Genomic DNA, 20,919 nt, shown 5'->3' on the forward strand with positions numbered 1-20,919 from the left:
TGTAGATGAAGTCAAGATAGGCAGCTTCACAAACTGCATGAAAGTTTTACTTAGCAGGCAAACCAAGGCTATCACCAAACACAGAAAATACTTTTGGAAAGGAGTAAAAACACTGCAAGGCAAGGCACTACAACAGGCTACCCAGAGAACCTGTAGATGCCCCATCTCTGGAAGTGTTCAGGGCCAGGCTGATGAAGCCCTGAACAACCTGATCTAGTGGAAGGTGTTTCTGCCCACGGTTAGGAAGTTGGAGCTAGATGATGTTTAAGGTCCTTTCCAACCCAAACCATTCTATGATATCTTCTGGTTTTTGTGCTATGCTGATATTCCACACTGAAAATAGCTGGTGGTCCCTGTCTGGCTCTTTGTCCCCCTGCAAAGCTCCAGCAGCCTTCCTGCAAGCTGTTTCTTTAAATCTAGAGAAAAAAAAAAAGCAGCTGCAGCCTTTTGGGCTTATTTGGTAACAGCTGTTGCTTGCCAGTGTGCTCTCTCTCTTATCTTGCAAGTATTCCTGTCCTTTTTTTTCCCTTTGTGCTCCTTTCTCCTTTCGTTTTAATGCCCTTGTGATGTAAGATAATTGGTCATGAGAAAAGGCTGGTGGAGGATGCAGGTACTTCCTTTCCAGCAGCCAAATGTGGCAGTGTGCTGGGAAACCTTTGTGAAGCCCTTCAGCCCTGTCAGAAAGTAAAGGTTTGTATAGCACTGTGCGTCTCTGTTTTTATCTTCCTCTACTCCATGCATGCCATGGGATCACTGGTATGAAAGAGAGCCCATGAGCAAAACCTGCTTCCCTCTGAGAGACTTGGTCTAGTGGAAGGTGTCTGCCCATGGCAGAGGGATGGAGCTAGATCATCTTAAGGGTCCTTTCCTTCTATGATTTCTCCCCTCTTTCCTGGCAGCCCCATGTGTAGACAACCCCCAGCACAGCTATGCCAGTGCCAGCTCCGGGGAAATCTCTGCACTGGCAGAAGGTTGTTCAGTAGTTCCTTTCCTTGCCAAGCCCAAAAGTGTGCCAGTCACTAGTGGAAGCTAAGATTTGAAATGCTTTTCCTCTCCTTCTGCCAACACACCATATGAGATGGTTGTACTCTTTGTATTATTTTAGTAGTTAACAAACTTGTGCATGCTGCAAGGAAAATCCTACATGGAAATGAGATGGTGGGTAATGCATGCCCTCCTTTACAACACCTTTTAAATGATTTTTCTTTTTGTTTTTATTTTTAAGAAGTCTGTGGAACTGAAGCATAACAGAGAAAGACAGGATAAGCTGAGAAGAACCAACTGAAAGGAAAATCTTCCGGTGTGTGGCTATCAGAGCAAAAGGCAAAAAGGTAGGCTTGCATCCATGTGGTTGTTCATCTTTCACCCACTCACATTAACTCTAATAGGACTGCTGGCTCTGTGCCCCTGCCTGTTGGACCCTCCCTTTTTAAAGGTGGAAGGGGACATCAAAAGACTCCAGAAGTTCAGGGAGATGGAAGCCAGACTTTTAGCAGGCTTGTACTCCAAACAGTTTGGCTCCAGGAAACCAAGTGAGGACTTGTAGCGCTCGGCATATGAGTTGGCCCTCTCCAACCCTGTGTCACTGTCTCTTTGAGACCAGCCCAACTTCTCCAACAGCTCATGCACAAATATGTGAAAAAGAGCAAAGCCTGCATTTTTTTGCTGAAGCAGCTACCTGCTTAGTGTTCAAAATAGTGGCTTCGTTTCCATAATGTTAGATGGCAGCATCATAACCTTTAACAGTGCATGAATCAAAAGTTGTCAGTTTTTCCTCCTCTGCATGAGCCTTGTGATTCTTGCTGTGTGCTTTATTTTCTTGTGGTTAGCCCAAGCTTGCTTGCAAATTTTTCCGGTTTAGAAATGTCCATCATTTCCTGTGGTCTTTAACAAGAGAGGAATTCCAGCCAAGGCAGGCAGCCTCTCCACACAGCTCTTTGCTCGTACACACTGAGGTTGCTCTCGGTAAACAAGGTCACTACCTCTCCCTCTCTTGAAGCAAACTGCAACAAGACTCCACTTTGTGCCCTTCTCCTGGAAGGAGGCAGGGAATTCGGAGGCTGGAGGGGAAATCCAGCTTGAAAATGCCAAAAAACGAACCAATCCCAAACCCCAAACAACCAAAAAGAACTCCACAACTTTTTTCACCATTTGTTGAAAAAGAGTCTTATATACTTATGTGGAAATTTTCCTATTAATGCTATTATTTCAGCTTGTAGCTGGCCATGGGAACATTTCCAGAGAAACCAGTACTCTGGGAAACCTTTTGTTTTCCAGAAAGACTGTTATTCAAAAGCAATTAACATAAAAACATTAAAATTGTCCAACTTCAGAGACAAAAAAATGGAGGAAGGAAATGTGAGAGTGTATTTGTGTGTGTGCATGCAGGAGGGAATACCACAGTCTGGGGTAATGTAAGAGGCAGAAGGAGAAGACAAGAGCACTTGGGTCAGCATAGGAAGGGTGCAATTGCCGAGGAGGGTTGGGATGGTGAGACCCCACACCTGTGGGATGCAGGAGCTGTGAGGTCAGCTGGGGGCTGCTGTGACCTTGGAGGGCAGCACAAGGCGAGGAGAAGTGTGGGGCCGGGGGCAGCAGGAGCCCCAGGAGTGAGGGTAGAGATGCCCAAGTGTCTCACCATTCTTCAGGCCGGGTATAGAATGTGCTTTATGTGTTTTGGCAACGGAGTGCCTGCTGTCATGAGGTGTAGCTGTGGTTTTGAGACCACAGCTCAGGGCAGTGCTCCCAAATCCCCTTGCTTCCCACTGACAATGCTTGGTGAAGGCACTGACAGCAGCAGTGTTGAGGGTTTTATTTTACATTTGTACTGTGCAAGTTTTCTCCACCATTTCTCCAGTGGGTTTTGGACCAGCTGGCTGATTTCAGCCTCACTTGAGAGGGCAGAGGGTCACTAGATATTAAAGTACTGTCTGCTTGTGTGGAAATGGAGTTCAATCAGAGGGAGTTTCCAGATGCCCCAAGGCAGATCTCCCTGCCTTTTTCAAAAGAGCACAACTATTTTAAAGTGTGAACTGCACCATATGTAGCCTGAAGTAAGGTGTTTTCTCTTGCAAAGGGGGTGCTATAGCAGTAAATGTGCAGCTTATCTTTTTAGGCCTTTCGATGTTTCTATCAATTTTTCCTCCTCCTGCGTTACCTCATCCCTGACCCTGCTCACGTCCACATGTATCAGTCTTAGCCAGACAGAAATGTGGAGATCTCAGTCCTCCTCAAGGGGGACCCAGGGGACTTGGGAGTTAGAGGTAACATATCAGGGAGGAGACCCGTGGAAAGAAGCAGCAGTATTATGGAGAAGGCTGAGTTCACTGTGACTGGGAGACAGGAACTGCAGTTCTGGGGTAGAATGCAGGGATGCAGGAGTACATGAAATATCTCAAACTAGCAGGGATTCCTGAGATCAGTGACACTCAGAAGAGTCTACCTGTGTCCCAGAAGCACATTCGAAACAGAAATCCACAAAGACCTTAGATAAATAAAAGTCTGAAATGCAGAAGCTTGTTCTAAACTAGACAGTGGCCTCACACTGAAAAACCCAGAGAAGTGGGGCAAAAAGCACTGCATAAAAGGGCATGTGAACCACAGGGCCTGCAGAGCAAAAACCTACTTTAAAAAAGGCTCAGGGCAGCATGTGGTGCCAGCGGAAGAGGAGGAGGTGTCTGGGACTATCCTTCTCCTGCCACAGAGGGAGGCTTTGCAGGTTTCCAGGGCACTGTTTCTGTGCTGGTCTTTTCCTGTAAGCTTCCCCTTCCATTCAAAGGACAGAAAGGACTTTTAATAGCTGGTACAACAGTGTCCCCCCACTCCCATCCTTCTGTCTGTTCCAAGATCAAATTTTAATTGAAACAAGATGTTGTAGACAGGATGAGTGTCTATAGATAGGTTTTAAACTGTCACCTTAAGAGGAATGTATGGGACCCAGTTCAAACACTAATATGAAGAAAGAAAAATTGTTAAACACAATTCCATTGTGTTGCTGGGATCTTCAGGGGGCAGGAAAGTCCCCTTGTAGATTGTTTTAAACTTTGGAAGATACTTATTTACGCTGCTTCCAGCAAATGATAACGTATTTTCTGCTTTGGTGCCCAGAAAATGCATTTTGATAATAGATTCCATTCATACTACATGTTATATTGTCACTGAATTTATGGCACAGATAATATGCATGCTTACTAGTTTCTCCTTCTTGCACAATTTTCAAAGAGTTTAATTTATGTATTCTATTACTTGATATGCAGAAGAGATTTTGTTTGGGATTTTAACCAAATCTGCATTTGAAATATGTAATTTTTGATGATATTATAGTCTAGGTTGACCAAATGATTTATGTGAGAAAGCATTTAGAATATTGTAGAGGTTGTAAAACCCATGTAGGTGTTTAAACTTCCAGTTTCATTTATATAACACAATATTTAAGTTGTCTGAGCCCCCAGAAGATTACCTGTATAAGTAGCAAAGGCAGACAGGATTCAGCTTTTGTTATTCAATCACTTTTCAACATATGAAATGCTTTTCCAACAGCTGGTTATGTAAAGCAAGGTTTATTGAGGTTACATTTTTCAGTACTTGACTCTCGGCACTGCATGTTTCTCATTTGTTATTTGCCTCACTTTTTGAGGGCTTATATGTATCATCCTTACAGCTGAATTTCTGCAGCAGCCTGTATATTTTGAGGAAAATATTTATTTGAAGCATAAATATATTTTCACGATAAAAAATACAAAGCTAAGGGTGGCTTATATTTTAAGTATGCTTATGCAAGTTTAGATAAATGAAACACAGACTTTTAAACTTTATCCACATTCACTGAGCTTGATGCAGTGTTACTATAGATAGTCAGAACTCAGAGCTAGCTACCATTTAAAGACCAATAACAACAATAGTGTGTTTCTAGAGGTTTTATCAAAATGAAATGCTCCTGTGAAGCTATGGGAAACTACCCTATACAACAGTGCTGGCTGCCTGCATACACGCTGCAGAAATTTTCAAATCTTCTTATACCAGGCAATGTTCTTGCTGGAAAAAATTTCCTTACTGGAAGAGTGGTTAAGTATTGGAACAGGCTCCCCAGGGAAATGATGGAGTCCCTGGAGGTATTCAGTAAACAAGTAGATGTGGCACTTTGTGATATAGTTTAGAGGGCATGTGGTGTTCAGTCGAAGGTTGGACTTCATGATCTTTTATGGACTTTATAAATCTTTTCCAGTCTTAATGATTCTATAATTCCATTAAATTTCTTGAAAGTGAAGTAGTTACTGCTTTGAGGCTAATAAACAACATATTCACCAGTCATACATGCAGACTACAGGCCTCAATAATCAAAATATAGGCGTCTTTTTGTTTTGTTTTGAGTTTGTTTGGTTTTTAGGTTTTTTGTTTGTTTGTTTGGGCTTTTGTTTTATTTTGGTTTTTTGTTTTGTATTGCTTTTTTTTTTTTTTTTGCTTTTGTTAAGTTGACTGGTAGATTTAGAAATAACACCCTAATGGAAGCTGTGTATCCTAGGCAGTCTCTAGAAGGAAAAGTCACAGAGCTTTTAAAACAAGATGAAATATAAAGTTGCTTCCAGCCATAGACACAAAACAGTTTGTTTTGATAAGGTTTTTGGGGTAGGCTGACAGTTTAGTTCATTGACTTTGCTCCAGCTTGAATTTGGGTGTAAATCTTGTTATCTAATGGATACATCTTAGGATGTGTTTTAAAACTCATTAGCCTGACTACAAGGATGCACAAAAGCAGGATAAAGAGATAAAGAGAGGTCCTCTGCTCACAAGCACATGGTATGTCTCCTGTCCTTCAGACATTAAACACACACTCTTTAGCAGAAAAACACAGAAATCTCAGGAGACAGCAGTTTGACTTTCTCACCAATTTGGAGACTTCTCTCTGCACACCACATCAAAGGGCCTCAATTGCTTCCAGCTCATCACTGTTCTTTGTGGTGTCAAAAAGGCAATGAGAGAACTTTGAGCTAGGTGAGGTCTGAAAATCCCAGCAACCAAGAAGGCCCTTGGGATCCTGGACCCTCTTATGCCCCTTACACACCTTAAGTGCTGTAGTTAGCCAGCCACATCATGATATAAAGCAGACAACCCCAGAGAACCAGTAAATATGTAAAGCAGTTCAAAGTATATGCCATATGAAAGTAAGCATCTCTGTGAACCTTCAAGTTGGCATTTATATTTCAAAGCAGAAAAATCACCTGTTTTCCCCTTTTGCAATAAAATATTTGAGGTATGTATGTAGAAGGAAAGACTTGCAGTAGATGTTTTGAGTAAAAACATCATCTTGAAAAGTGTGTCTACAAGCACAGAAAGAATGTGGGTATTTTCAAGTCTGAACTGCACATGTCCAGCATTATATGAGGTACTTCCTTTTGCAAGAGGAGGGAAGACTACTGATTTTTTTTTTAATTTACTCTTTCCCAATATCTCCTTTCAGAGCCTTTACAAATTTTCCAGATAGTCCTGGCCTCTACAAGAATCTGGATAGGGAATAGAAACCTTATTGTTTAATACCGGTGACCAGTCACACAGCATATTTGAATGCTGAACAAAAATGCTTGGAGATATTGGTACCATTCAGCAACCCACAGGCAAAAAAAATATTTTTTTGAACCTCTTCACCACATGGCTATAGGAAAAGACTGTCAAACATGTTACCCATTTGTGGTTAGAAGTATCAAGTACAACAAATTAAACTTACTGAATACTTCAGTTACTGTACTTGGCAGTGAATTTGCTTTAACTCCAAGACAGCATTACAAATGAAATCCTTAGAAGAGATGTGAACAAATTGTGCAATACTGGACTTTTTGTTCCTCAGGCCATAGTCTTGCTCCCAGTCCCAGATTCACTGTGCCTTCACTTGTGTCATCAAGAGATGCATGCTATTAAGAAAACAGAAAATATGAGCAGTTCCTAACTACAGAAGGCAGCAACATCAGCTAAGATATTTGAGATGAGACCACCATGAGACAACTGCAGTTCCAGCAGGACTTGGCTCAAGGATCATGTGGGAAGCCTTTCCTCTGCCAGACCAGTGATGAAAAAGAGACAGGGGGTGAGGGGGACACAAGTTCCAAGTTGTGACTCACCCTTCGTGTTGGCTGAAGAGCCTGCAGACAGAATTAGGAGGGAAGAGACCACTGAGGCTGGGCTCTGCAACCTCACTTTACCCTGTCCCCACTTGGACACTTGGATGACCTGTGCTTTGTTTCCCTTTCTGAAGTATGACTTTTCGTACAGCATTTGCCATCATTAATTGGAGCATCTCCCTCCTGCATCCTAATCAAACAGTGCTGGCAAAGAAGAATCAGTATTAAAAGCAATGTAAAGTGCCCCTGTTCCTGAGAGAGAGCCTAACTCTCAGTTTCTATTTTTCCCTCAAATACATTTAAAACATTGACACTTTCTCCCATGGGAGGAAAATACCACCAGGTAGATAGCAGCTAGCGCATCAAAATTGGTGCTACACCAAAAATCAAGAAGAGGTGAAAAACAGTTGAGAAACAGTTCAAAGTCAAAACTGTGCACATCTAGAGGTGTTCCACATCTTAGCAAGTATATCTTTCAGTCAGGGAGTTCCTACCTCAGGGCACAGGTACTCTGTGCCAGACCCAAATGTCCTGCAATAGGAGACAGCAGGAAGTGGGATTTTGGCCAAACCAACAGTGGAAATACATGTCAGCCACAAAGTGGCTTCCAAGTCTGGGTTGTAATGTTCCCCAAATGTAGTACAGAAATGAGACTTTGCTACAAAAATAATGCTGTTGGGGGCCTGGACTGCTTTATCCAGAATTGCCAGCACGCACAGAGTGAACTTCACTAGAATGTAATTCCAACAAGGGGTCTGCTTTTCACCCTGTTTCCTGACCCCTAGAGAAACAACTGCGGAAAGCAGGAGCCTTTGCAGCAAGCCTGACCCTGTGTCGCAGGAGCTGGAGCCACCTGTGCGTGTGTGTCACGGTGGCCGTGTCCAAGGCAAACAGCTCGCTTCCCGGAGTGTGCGGCCGGCCGGGGCCGGAGCGCGGCGTCAGCGCCTGGAGCGGAAAGCGGCGGATGCTGGGGGAGATCCCGCTGTGCCCGGCCGGGCTGCCGGCTCCTCGCCACTGCACAGGGCTCCTCCTGCGCCCCAGGGCAGCGCCGAGCCGGGGGACAGGGGAAGGGACGGCTTTTCCCCGGAAAACTATCGCTCTGGCAGATAGCAAGCTCAGCATCCGTGTGCTCTGCGAGGTTCAGATAGACGTCTTACAGCACTGAATCAGCCCCCGGGCTCCCCAGCTGCTTGGCTTGGGGTGTGTTTGGCAGATAGTCCTGCCTGAGCCTACTGGAAAAGTTCAAAGGGTATTTTCTCAGTTCTTCCCCCTTCCACTATCCCTGCCAAGGGAAAGTGGAAGCACTGCAGCAAACCTATGTTCCTTTCTCAGAAACTAAAGCTTTGCATCACTAAAACTTGGCCACTGTGAAGAAAAAAAAAAAAAAAAAATATAAATATATATATATATATATATATATATATATATATATATATAAACGGCATTTCTCTACAGAAATATGTTGCAGATTGGATGACAGACAGGTTTCTTTTCATTTTCTGTTTTCCTCCCACTTAGCAATGTACGTACATTTCCCATCACTGAAGTTTAGGCAACTTCCATCACGCATTGCTGTACTGGGACCGTGCTAGCAGAGCAGGCAGCAGGCCAGCTTTCTGGGCATTCCCCTGCACTGAGAGGGAGGAGAGAGGGACAACAAGCCTCTCTACTTTTCTTGTCAGCATATAGCTGGTGGTTTAGATAATGATAAGGCACACTGAAGAAGTGTACGTGTCTTTTAATCTAGGATCATCAGTATGGTGTGTGTGAAATATTGGCTTTAGTGAGCAGTGCTGGCTCTGGATGGAATGGAAAGGATTTTGCAGTGCTTCTGCCTAGCCTCAGTTCACCCAGCCTGGCTCCCTGCAGGATAACTTGTTTTAAGGTGGATTTATGAACAGAGATGCCACCCCCTTCTTGCAAAGCTCAGTAGCTGCTTGATTGCTTTTTAGCGTGAGAGTTCAGAAAAACATTTTTAAACCATGATGTCTCCAGAGGTTTATAGTAAGAAAATAATGTTAATTTTCCCAGTCTAGAAGTAGAAAGATGAAAAAAGAGTGAACTACACTGTGTTCTTTGTTCCAAATACCTGAAATAAGTGTCTTTGTTGGAGATAAGTGCCATAAATGGCTTTAGCATTTTCAGATTTTCATCTCATTTTGGACCAGTGTTGTATTGCTGCCACAGCACTGCTGCATCACACAGCACAGACCTTAACACATTAACACTTTTTAATGAGCACTGACTCTACTGTAGCTGTTGCATTAGCTGTGCATCCATGATTTATAATAGTTTCCAAAGGAGAGTGTGTCATATCAGCTTCTAGAAAAGTCCAAGATAGTTGCTTGTGTCGTGGAAAAATAAGACTTGATTAACAGAGGATGTAGGAAGTCAAAGTAAATACTAGAAATGTGTAAAGCAGTTATGGTGGCATAGATTAGTACCTATGAAGGGATGCATAAATCTAAGTGCTTGACATGATTGATTCTTACACCAAAAAGGAAGTCATTGTGTTATTATGTTTTTAGTTGAAAGTCCCTGCAGAGAGTGTTAGAGTTGTTTCAACGTCCCACTCAATTAAAAATCTCAAATGTTGTGAGGAGTTGGGCCTGCGTTCCCATTTTTCCTGAATTTCAAATATGTAAGGACAAGTAACAAAAGAGGAAATGCTAAACTTTGAAAACTGTGCCTGCCAGCAAAAAGCATTGATGTGTACATGCAGCACCTCTTCACTGAATCACATAACCCATGTTTAAAAAATATCCCACCATTAAAGGTAGATGTGATGGTAGCTGGTGACAGGACCGTCCAGAAGGCAGGAGGAAAGCTCTGTGAGCCCATGAGTCTTGCAAAGCCTTTGAGATACTCTTACACCTCTCACACACTACAGAAAAGCAGGCATAAAGCTGCAAGTTATTTAAATCAGTCACTGAGACACTTCCAGTGAGCTTGCTTATGAAGAGAGCAAGAGAATTACAGTATTCTACTCTGTCATTTAAAGATAAAGCACAAATCCCATTATTATGTGTGCATATTAAAAAGAAATATTGTGTTCTGTTTAGAGTTTTGTAGTTTGCTTGGTTGGGGTTATTTGGTGGGGGTTTTTGTTGTTGTTTTTACAGCAATTTTAAGACTTTTAGACTTGCTAAGAGGTAGGTCCAAGCTGTGGTTAAATCTGCAGACGATAGTCTTGCTGATCTCAGGATTTTCCAAATATTAAAATACATGTCTGGATTTCTCAAAACCCGGCAAAACTTCAAAAACATTAGACCCATTTCACCTTTTCCCAGATAGCTGAGATGGCCATAAACTGCTTGAGTGTCCTGGTCCTGGCAAGATTTCTTGTAATAGACAGTCTCTTGAATAGATCTTAGTGGCTTTTTAGCAACTTCAGGTATTATATATTAGCAAACAAAATCAAAGTTTATCTCCTAGCTTTTGCTTAAGTACAATAAATTATTTATAAGGTGCAACCCTATGCCATGCAGATGCTTTTTCCAATCATGTTGTTTATGTAACAGGCACCATTAAATATGTCATCTCGGGGGAGTTCTGTATGGAGATGTGCATGAAGTCAGAGAAAAGAAAAATAAATCTCCCAGTAAACGCTGTCACTGTTGTGTCTATGATCACTGTGCCATCCCCAGCACTGCTTCCAACAGGAGCCTGAGGCCAAGGCTGGACGTTGGTACACGTAGGCTGCATGGCTCCAGATGTGGGCTGGGCTAGATGAGAATTAATTTTAGCAGAATCAAATGGAAGTCCTTACCTAGAGATGAGCCTGAAGTGGTCATGTACTATTAGGTTCCTGGCAAAATCTTTACAATGTATATATTTACACTCAGGATTTGTACATACATTTACACTTGGGGTTTGTAGATAGAGTTGTGGTGTGAAAAATATCCTTATCTAGACAAGTTGGCAGGAAAAGAACAGAATAAGTACAAGAACAGTAAAAGAACATAGTAAATGTCCATGTGCCTTCTTGACTGAGGTTTGGAGGGTTTCAGTGCGTGCATGTGTCTCTTTTTTTATTTACTTCAGAAGGTTTAAGTGTCTCAAGTGGTAACTGCAAGCCTTGAGCAGGAAAAATACACTTGCTGAAGTATGCTTGTCTGTTGCAGCTGGTCCAGGGGTCAGTCCAACCCCCGGCTGCCACAGACTTCCCAGGTAGGGGTCCCACAAGGAACAGCCATCCAGGGCTCTCAGGCAGCTTCCAGCCAGGGGTAACCCTTATGAGCACAGTCTGAGGCTTCAAGGGTCTTTTAGATGGTTTTTCAGCTCTGTGATCAGCTCAGCTCAGCTCACTCATGGGTTACCCCAGCCAACATATAGTCAAGAGACAGGAGGCCGTGTAGCATTGTGTGGAGACCTTTATTGGCAGGCTTCAGCACAGGGGGCCAGTGATGAACTTCCACTGAACTGGGAAAAAGCTGGGTTTTTTTATAGGGGAGGGGAGAGTTGGGAAAAGGCCCAATGGTTTAAGACCAGGGTAAAATGACCAGTAGTTTACAGGAAGATAACATGGGGTCCCAAAGCAGGAAGGGGTCCACAGCTTAGTCACCATGACTAAGTAGGTTTTTTTATCTTAGGGCACAGACCTCCTAGGAGGAAGCCTTTCAGACAACTGGCCTCCCTCCACACTTGTCCTGTATTAGGACAGCCGGCTGGTCCCATGGCAGGCCATTTTTTATTTTCAGGTGAAGCTTCTGGCTTTGGCCCACCCTGGCATTTTGTTTACCCTCTGTAGAAGTCTGTCCTTTTCGGCAACATAGGCCATTAGCTTTCCTCTTGTGGTTTCAGTTTTTCATCTTGCTTTTCACTTGAGAGTTTTCTTCTTCTAATGGTTCTTTTCTCTTTTCAGAAAGCAATTTCTGAAAATCTGCAGGTGAATTCTAGTAATTCTGTGTAAACCAGTTCCTTTTATTAAATTGGTCATGTATTTTTCAGTCCACATTCTTAAGGTGAACATCACAGAGTTGTGGTGGTTTGTGAAGGGTTTTGGTTGGGTACTTACTGGGTCTGTTGGAGCAGGGAGGGGAAGTGAGAGATGGAGGGAATCACATCTCCCAGGGAAGGTGCTGTTACTAACTATGCCTTGGAGATTATTACTTCATGGCTCAGATATAATTGGTACTTACTTGATCAAACTCATATGTGCTATTTAGGACAAAAGAAAGCCTTTCCTTCTGTATGACCCAAAAAGCCAGCTGTTACTTCAAACATTCATTTGTAGGGGTTCAGGGAACTGCATCTAATTCTTATGAGTCCTAACAGCCCCTGAACTCCTTCCAACAGCTGCCATGCCGGCAGCCCTCCTCTTACCAAAACTTTGCCACCTATAGCAATACAGAGGTGCAAAGGAGTACTTTTAGGACATCTCTTACTGCTGGATTCTGGTTGTCTTTTGAGACCTCCTTGGAACTGTATCTTGTAGGACAGGATTTTTAACCTTTTCCATGTCTTATCCATGTTAAATTGGCAAAAGCTGGATGTAGAAGGTAGTGCAGCACTAATCATAAAGACAATGGGGACATGGCCTCACAAGCAAAGAAGTTCTGTGAGAATGATAAGAGGACCCCTGTCTGACCTCTTTACTCCTCTAATGCTCATATTTCACCACTTCAGATCCAGTGCTGGGAGCAATACCTGGTGCCCTCTGGTCACAAGTGTGTGTTGTGTGAATTGGTCAAATGATAAAGATGTTGAGTCTAAAATCCACTGAATTTTAAAGACTTCTTCCCAAATCTTCAGAAAGTTGCAATCCCAAATAGAATCTGGGTTGGAGTTTAGACAGCCTATGCCCAAACCTGCATTCCTTATCCTCACACAGCTGCTGACTGGATCCTGGGTGGTTACCATGCTATCTGAAGCTCTTGTCTTTGAGCATGTCCAGAGGCATGTCATCCTCAGCAGAACTGAGCAGCTCAGTGCCAGGTCTGTCCCCCAGCAGCAGACATGGCTCTTCCAGATTGCATTTGCAAAAAAGGCTGTTGCAGGCTACTGCCTTTGTTTGAAGTACAGCAGGGATGCTGCTGCAGCTGCTGCAGTTCCTGTTCTCCTTATCCTGCCACCCAGGGTAAGGATGCTTCCCTGCACCCAGCCTGGTCCTCTCGTACAGCCTCAGTCTCTTCTTTCAGCTAACAGATTCAAAGAAGCTCTTCCATTCTCTGGGGCACACATGAACTTCCAGGGTTGTGTATAACTTTTGCAGTGAGTGCAATCCTGATTCATAGAGTTGGAGGGACTAATCAAGAATCTGTTAAGTGCAGTGAGCAAGGCATGTGTGTGAAAGGTGGAAGAGCAGGTTTCCACTGCTTCTGCCAGGAATCATCCCTGTGGCTTATGTCTACATTTTATGAAAGATATAAACAGGCCTTGGGGTGACAGCTCCTGCCTAAAGGCTCTGGAGAGGTCTGTGTATCCCAGTGGCATTGTATACAGGAAATGTACAGGAAGAATGGCATTTGCACTCTCTGTCCCAGTGTGATGCTTCAGAAGGACATTTCAAGGTCCACAGAGAATTTGGCTTCCAATTCATTATTAGGTAAATTATACTTATATGTTTCAGGGCTGTGTTTCCCAGTGGGGCCAATGTGCTGTTTCCCAAGGGTTCAGGAGGCATGGGCCAAACCCATGGACATGAAACATCTTGTACCTCACTAAAACGGTGATAGTAATTCTTGGTTTACATAGCTCATGGGAAGGCCTCACATAACAGTGGAAAAGAGTTGCTGGTATTTATTTCTTAGGTCTCTGATTTTGTACAGCCTGGTAGAAGAGATGAAGCATAACAAACAAATTCTTGGTTGTTAGAGGCCAGAAATGTTTGGTTGACTGTGCTTTACCACCAGTTTCAGTAACATAAGCCACTTTATTTGGAGAAGAATGAGGTTTGTGCCTATTAGCTGCTGCCACTTGTGCATAAGACTGATGTCAGCCATTGACTTCACGTCACCAGCTATGACATACATACACCTTCTTGAAAGGCACAGTTTGATGTGGTCATTTAAGCTCCATTTATAGTCTTTATATCAAATATTAAGGCCACCTTAATGCTGTATGTATTACTTCAGAGGATTATGGATCACGACACAGAGTGTTTTATAAATTATTTCTCTTCAACACAGAGGAGAAAATATACTGTCAGGGCTTTATATATTGTCAGAGCAATTGCTTCTACAGTTCTACTTCCAGTCCCTCCACCTTAGTCTATGTCCAGCTCTCCCCGAAATTCTTGAGATTCTTCTTTATTAAGGTTATTATCAGATCCCATACTGCCTTTGTTGAAAGAACAAGATTTGGGACCACAGTTAGTTTATTAAGACATCCTTAATTCTGTCCCCTTTGCATTGTCTTTATGTCATGGAACTAGTGGCTAGACACACAATATGTAGGCAATGTACATGTGTTTATGATGTCCTTTTAAAGGCGTTTCTTTCTCCTGGGAGAAGAGCATCAAGAGAAGCTGCTGTCCCCCAGGATACAAGTGGGATCACAGCAAAAATTCAAAAACTCCCTATTACCCTTGCTTGCTCAGTGCCCAACACACACCAGGGTATCAGCCAAGCAGACCTTATGCCTCTCTGCTCACAAGGGTTTATTGCTGTACATTTATCAGCTCAATGCAGCAGCACTGAATGCACACACACCCCATTTATTTCAATATGACGAGGCAGGAAACACTTTCTTCCCATGCATGTGTAGGCAGCTGTCTTGAGAAATTCCAAAACTTGATGCTGAGAACTTGCTTGTGTATGATCTGCACTGAAACAGAAATATCCACACAAGGGACACCTATTCTCCTCTACCATAAACTGTGCTTCAGATTCAAGACTTGCTGAGGAAAGGGACACTATTCACATGAGCTGTGACTTGTAAATTATTTCTTTACTTGAGAGATGAGTAGTTTTTACATCCCAGATGAGGGACATTGGAGAAAGCCTCAGGCAGTCCACAAGCCAGATGAGTTTCCTGTGGTGCCATGCTAGGTGTGCTGGAGTCAAGTAGCAGAGCCACAGAAGTCAGCATGCAATACCTGAGGGGAGCTCTTGCTCAGAGGAGAACACACTGGTAAACACTAACCACAGCCAGCCCTATCTTACTGTCTAGTCCACTAGTTCTATGCTTTTTGTGTCAAGATTATTGATTTTACACTACAGCATCAAGAGACAGCAATGGCCTGTACAAGTGACCTCATAAGTCATAAACCATGTGCAATTACACAGGCACTACTCAACTACTACATTAGTTTAAACAGTGTTTGTTACTTGTTATTACCTCTCTCAAGAGCTTAGTGCTATTGCTGTCTGTAGGCTGTGATTTACTGCAGTCTAATCACCTGAAAATACTGGGTTTCTTAAGCTTCTCAGGTAATAAAAAAACAAGTCAAACAATACTTACAGATACCAAATGAACTTAAAATGTTTTTCTTGCCTGAAGATGTATTATTTTATCATGTTCCACCCATCCACTTGCCAACAGACAAAGTGGTCTTTCATTGGGGAACACCTACTAAAAAAAGAGAATTATGAATTATGAAGGAATTTCTGTGACTTTTAATATTAGTGGTATGACCATCGTAGTGTGACTGAACGTTCAGTAACAATATAGATACCACCTGACTCTTGTTTAAAAGAGCACAAAGTCAGGGTTTTCCTCCTGAAACATGACATCAAGTCTGTGAAACTCTCTTTTCTTGAAGTGATTCAGGAAGAAAAACTATGTGCTATTTGAGAATGTAAGCCACACACATTGTTAGAGGTTATAAGAGACCTTAAAATCCATTGGTTAGTTTTCCAGTCATAAATTATTGTTTCATGAATTAAAAATTACTTAGCCATTCAGGAAAATTATTGTAGTCATGCTTTTCAAGCTTTTCTCAACAGAGTGGACTTACAAAAACCTTTTTCAGCTTATACTGGATAATTTTTCCTTTGATATTTTGCACCAATAAAAAGCCCTCCCCTTTGCTTACTTTCATTTTTCTGTGTCAAAGGAGATTAAGGCACATCTCCTTGACTACGACTGCTACTCCCGTCCTCCACAGAAGCCCATATATAGCAATTCCATACGGATCTAGAACACCGTGATGGGAGAAAGCCAAGAAATACAGGACATTGAAATGGAGGGGCTCCAAAATGAGCTGGCCCAAGGCCTCTCAATTGAATTTTGCAGCTTTCTAGGATGTGGAGCCAAGGTCATTCCTACCTCAGATGCAACAGAGGGAAGGGCTGGGGCAGGAAGTTTCCATGGGCACACACCTGCTGTTTGAAACAGCAGGGAATAATCAAGGGAAGAGTCCTGGAGCTCCAGCACCCTCTTTTCCCTTCCTTTATACAGTGCAGAGATAGCAGCTGTGGCTGTTGATTGCTTCATTCCTCTTGGCTCCCAACAGATCCCTTCCCTTGGGAGCAGCTGTCTCTGCAGTCCCTGACCCAGCTCAGCACAGCGCCCTTGCAGCACCAGGGCTTAGGCCACACCAGGCAGTTCAGCTACAGTGGTTCTGTTGCCCTGGGGCAACTGCTGCCTGCTTTGTCCTGGCCTTTGGGGGCAAGCAGATCCACCCAAAGCTACTGCAGGCTTAAACAAAAACAGAAAACCCCACAGTAGTCTGGAGACAATTCCCCATCTCCAGTGTTTACTGGATCAGTGGCGTGTGTTGGGCAGGAAACTGCACAAGAAAACAGAAGCTTGGTTTCTGGGATAGGGCAAATGAGGCATGGAAAACGTGCTTTCCACCTGCCAAAAAAACTGAGGTTAAGGCTTTGCCAGTTGGACTGCATCTTGAGAGTTGCTGGACAAGCTCACTTCTCATTAATGTCAGTGGGATTTCTGTGGGCACTTAGCAACTGGTGTGTGCTGAAAGCCCTACAAGAGGATGCTGGGGAACATTCCAAAGCAAATGTGTGTGAGGCTGAAGCCATCCATGGTCTCTGTGAAGTAAGGCACTCAGGTGATACTTCCCACACAGTAATGGTTGTACTCTAACAAATCAGTCCTCATCCTGACTGCTGGCTTTCTGCTTTTGAGATATGGCACTGCTATTAGCCAAAACACATTCTCTCCATGTCTGAAATGGTATTCATTGCTGCTTCTCTTTTCAAAAGCTTTTCTTTTCTCCTATTTTCAATTCAAATTCAACTTATGTATGTTTATCTAGGTAATATCCTGGAAGTACTTTTACATATAAATGTACTTCTCAATTTTCACTTCTTCTAAACCTGTCAATAAAACATTTTAAAACTTCTCTGTGGCACAGATAAGCTTTTCACTCATCCATATTTTCTCTTAAGTAAAGCAAGGGAGGTACTGCTCAGTTCTCTCATAGAAGGCACTGATGAGAGCAGCAGGTTCATGTGCCGTTTTCGAAAGGAACCCAGCAGGGCTGAATGCCATCGCACATGTTGGCCCTAGATCTGTTCTGTCCTCATCTTCCTGCTAAATGAAACCTGGTTAGATTGTTGCACATAGTAAACTGTTGTTGATTGATGTAATGCTGAATGATGCTGGTGGCTGATTCACTTGACCACTTGGCTTGACCACTGCACAGCCTTATCAGTAAAAGGGAGGTACTACTGACTAGGAACAAAAGGCCAACAAGGGAAAAAACATGGAAGCGAAAAAAAGGGAATCTCGTAGCCATCATATGGATACAGAGCACTGAGAGAAGAGTCACTAATGCTTTTGCCAAATTAAAGATGTATTTGCATTTCTGATGCTGATCTATTCTGTGAGACATTTAGATTTTGAAAACAATGCATAAATGCCGCACAAGAGAAATTAGCTGAGAAGCAACATCTTAATATAAAGTGCAGGAGTGCATGAACACTTCTGACAGTGGAGGAGCCTGGGCTCCTACACAGTCATTCCCAAAGAATGTTAAAAATATTTGTGGGAGAGAACAAGCTTGTAAAATCAATTTTCTGAGCTGCTGTCTGCTTATTTAAAACAAAAATGATCTTACAGCAGTTCTATGTATTTTCTTTTCGTATCAGTGTTAAGCTTATCTTATAAACATATGTTCAGTATGTAATATAAGTTAAAAATATCCATTATAAAACTCAGCGCAAAGAGAATGTGGCTTGGATGCTTTGCTGGCATGCCGAGAGATATCCTGTCTTATTCTTTTTTGTTCTGTGATACAGTTGTAGCATTATCAGATATCTAGGGCTTTGAAGGATCTATTGTAAGCATGCCAAAGACTTTTAGAATTTGTTTTTGGCAATATTAGATCACAAAAACTGAGGAATGAGTCCCACCAACTTTCATTAAACAATGTATCCCATTATTGTTTTTCCTGTTTTGGAGTAAAAATTAAACTACCATTAATAATACTCTGCACATTTTTTCTTTCAGTCAGAAAAAAATTAATTATTATTATGTCTATAGAAATATGCATTCAAAACACAGCTTAGACACTGAATAGTCACCACTGCTTATGTAGGCAAAGACAAGAATATGCCTTGCATATCCTGATGTCCATGGTAGAGCTTGCTGAGTCAGGAATTCTGTCTTCTGATCAATACCTCACCTCCCCAGTGACCCTCAGAGTCCAAGACTAACAAACTATTGCACAAGTGTTCCACTTGGCAGTTTTGCACATAGGAAAAGAGCATTCCCACAGCAGGTGGTAACTTGTGTAGCAGCCAATTCTAGTGCCACCACAACAGGACTGTTGATGGAGTGTGGGAGTGAAGGTTGTGTGACTCGGGTCTAGGAACAGCTGAGCCTGAACTTGGGAGTCCAGATTACAACCTAGCAAGAGCTTAAGGCTGGGACAAAGACTCAGAAATGGGAAGACATTAGCTTGTCATAAGAAAGAGGACAGAAAGAAAGAACGGGCAGAAAACCCTCTGCCCCTTTGCCCCTAGACTTAGTTTCAGGAAGTCATGGTCATTCTTAAGCTGGCATGTTGGCATGTACCAGTCAGCCTTCCCTCCAGCAAGACTCCAAACTCTTTCAGTCTCCTTCTTCTAAAGCATGACAAAACTTGCTCTCAAGTATTCTTTTGGTGTCTCATGGTGCTAAGTTCAGTGTTCTAACATAGAAGGTCTTGCCTTGCTGAAGGCCATCTGGGTGTCAGAATGCCAATGGGAGAGCAGAATCTTGCTTTTTAGCATCTTTTTAGACTGGGAAATTAGTACATTCTTCATACTAATTAGTACAAATACTGCAATCACTAGCGAAGTAGAATAGTCAGGTTGTGAAATGAAGCATTCAAAAACTGCAAAGTGTCATGATTAAGAGTTACACGGTGATTTGACTGGATCCTGTTACACATGTTCACTAATGAGCATGTAACAGGCAATGTATTTTACAAGCAGGTTTGAGACCAGCTTTATTTATGTTGGCAGTTAATTCAATATAAACATTTGTGTCTTCATTTTCACAGTACCACAGAACCCTGAAAAGTCATCACAATGGCAGCACTTGCTAGATATTTTACCTTCATTTTATAGATGGGACAAACTTCATAGCCAAGTGGCAAGCACATCTGGTTAGGCAGGTTTAGACATTTGGATAGCTTGTTGCCTTTTCCTTAATTCAAATGACAGCTTCTTCTGAGCCAGGGTAGTACATAAAATATATAGGGTGGAGATGAAATCCCACCTTTACAGAAATTAATATAAATGAGACATTATAGTATAGATACATATCCTTAAGGTCTAAGTTACTCTGTTCACCAAACTAAATTGCTAACAAATTGGCAAACTAACAAATATCAGCATTTATGAAAATTAAATCTCTATGTTCTTCAAATGCATGTATTATCAACTACTTCCAGATGTAAAAATCCATGGATAGTTTTAAACAATCTCAGTCCCACAGTCAGCTTCCATCATGATACTCCAAATCAGTACTGTTCACAAGCAATATACAGGAATATTTAGTGTGTTCAGGAAACAATACTTGTTGCTTTCCTTAGAGCCAGGTATCCTGTAACCACATCTGAAGGGAGCATCCGAATATAGGCAAATTCTTCAATAGTACTAAATCTTAGCTTGCTCTGTGGATCTGTGTAATTTGCCTGAAAAAGAAACAATGGTAGAGATAGGAAGAAAATAAAATTTCTGACCATAATAGCAAAAGAATTCTCTTAATTACAGGACCACAAAACAGTGACTTTCCCTTCCTAGTAACAGCACTGCTGTTCTACCATGTGGCCGCAAGTCTGTATTTTTTTCTTTCTCCTCATTTGAGAACTTATGAGAAGTTTACAGACCCCTATAAAATCAGATTAGAAATGCATTAAATATAACAGAGGTCTGAAGTAAGTTTCCTATAAAACACAGCACAAAAGAAATTCCTCAACTCTCTAAACTCACCCTAGCAACTCTGTGCCTTGTGCAGTCTCTCTCAAGGCAGCTCTCCAAAGAGTGAGGCTGCTGCCAATAAATTACCCACAAAGAGCCTGAATTATGGGTGCTCTGATAGCTTTGGACTGCCTTTCTCTGCTGCACACAACTTAGCTTTTAATTTACTTTAAAGTGGTTGTTAAAGCTAGGGAGTCTCAGCTTATGGTTCTGTGACTGAACTGATAAGAGATTTGAACCCAGTGTTGCGGTCTGCTCCAGATGCCTGCTTTCAGGATAGCAGCCTGGCCAGCTCACCCTGGGCTACGCTTGTATCCTCTGCTATATTTGGACCCTGAGTGCCTGGGAGCGGTGCCAGTTTCCTTCTATCCTCTTCCCTTCCTTGTTGCTACAGAAACCTGGAGCTCAGCTGAGCTCAGGGGTAGGCCAGGAGGCTGCACTGGGAGAAGACAGGCATCAGAGCATTGCCTCTCCACACTCAGCCTCCAGGA

At 42.5% G+C, this 20,919-nt stretch overlaps 1 protein-coding gene and 1 long non-coding RNA gene across 4 annotated transcripts in view; one reads left to right on the plus strand and one right to left on the minus strand.

The window, feature by feature from the left end:
• The first annotated feature begins 484 nt into the window (after positions 1–484).
• Positions 485–7,859, plus strand: LOC111925353 (uncharacterized). Of its 2 annotated transcripts, none has more exons than XR_002862185.2 (3): positions 485–690; positions 1,226–1,331; positions 6,842–7,859. It is a non-coding gene; the product is annotated as an uncharacterized LOC111925353 (long non-coding RNA). The 2 variants fall into 2 exon arrangements; XR_002862184.2 differs by having other exon boundaries at positions 508–690; positions 6,458–7,349.
• Positions 7,860–19,426: 11,567 nt separating this feature from the next.
• INO80C (INO80 complex subunit C) overlaps positions 19,427–20,919 on the minus strand; it is a 37,099-nt gene continuing 35,606 nt past the window's right edge. For both annotated transcript variants that reach the window (XR_015288971.1, XM_086896841.1), the window contains one exon: positions 19,427–20,142. Coding sequence is in view for 1 of the 2 variants with exons in the window: in XM_086896841.1 (XP_086752967.1) it covers positions 20,011–20,142 (132 nt within the window). In the remaining variant the exon portion in view is untranslated. The remainder of the gene's footprint in view (positions 20,143–20,919) is intronic.

Source organism: Cyanistes caeruleus, chromosome 1, assembly GCF_971803275.1.
Source record: "Cyanistes caeruleus chromosome 1, bCyaCae1.hap1.1, whole genome shotgun sequence".
NCBI classification, from domain to species: domain Eukaryota; kingdom Metazoa; phylum Chordata; class Aves; order Passeriformes; family Paridae; genus Cyanistes; species Cyanistes caeruleus.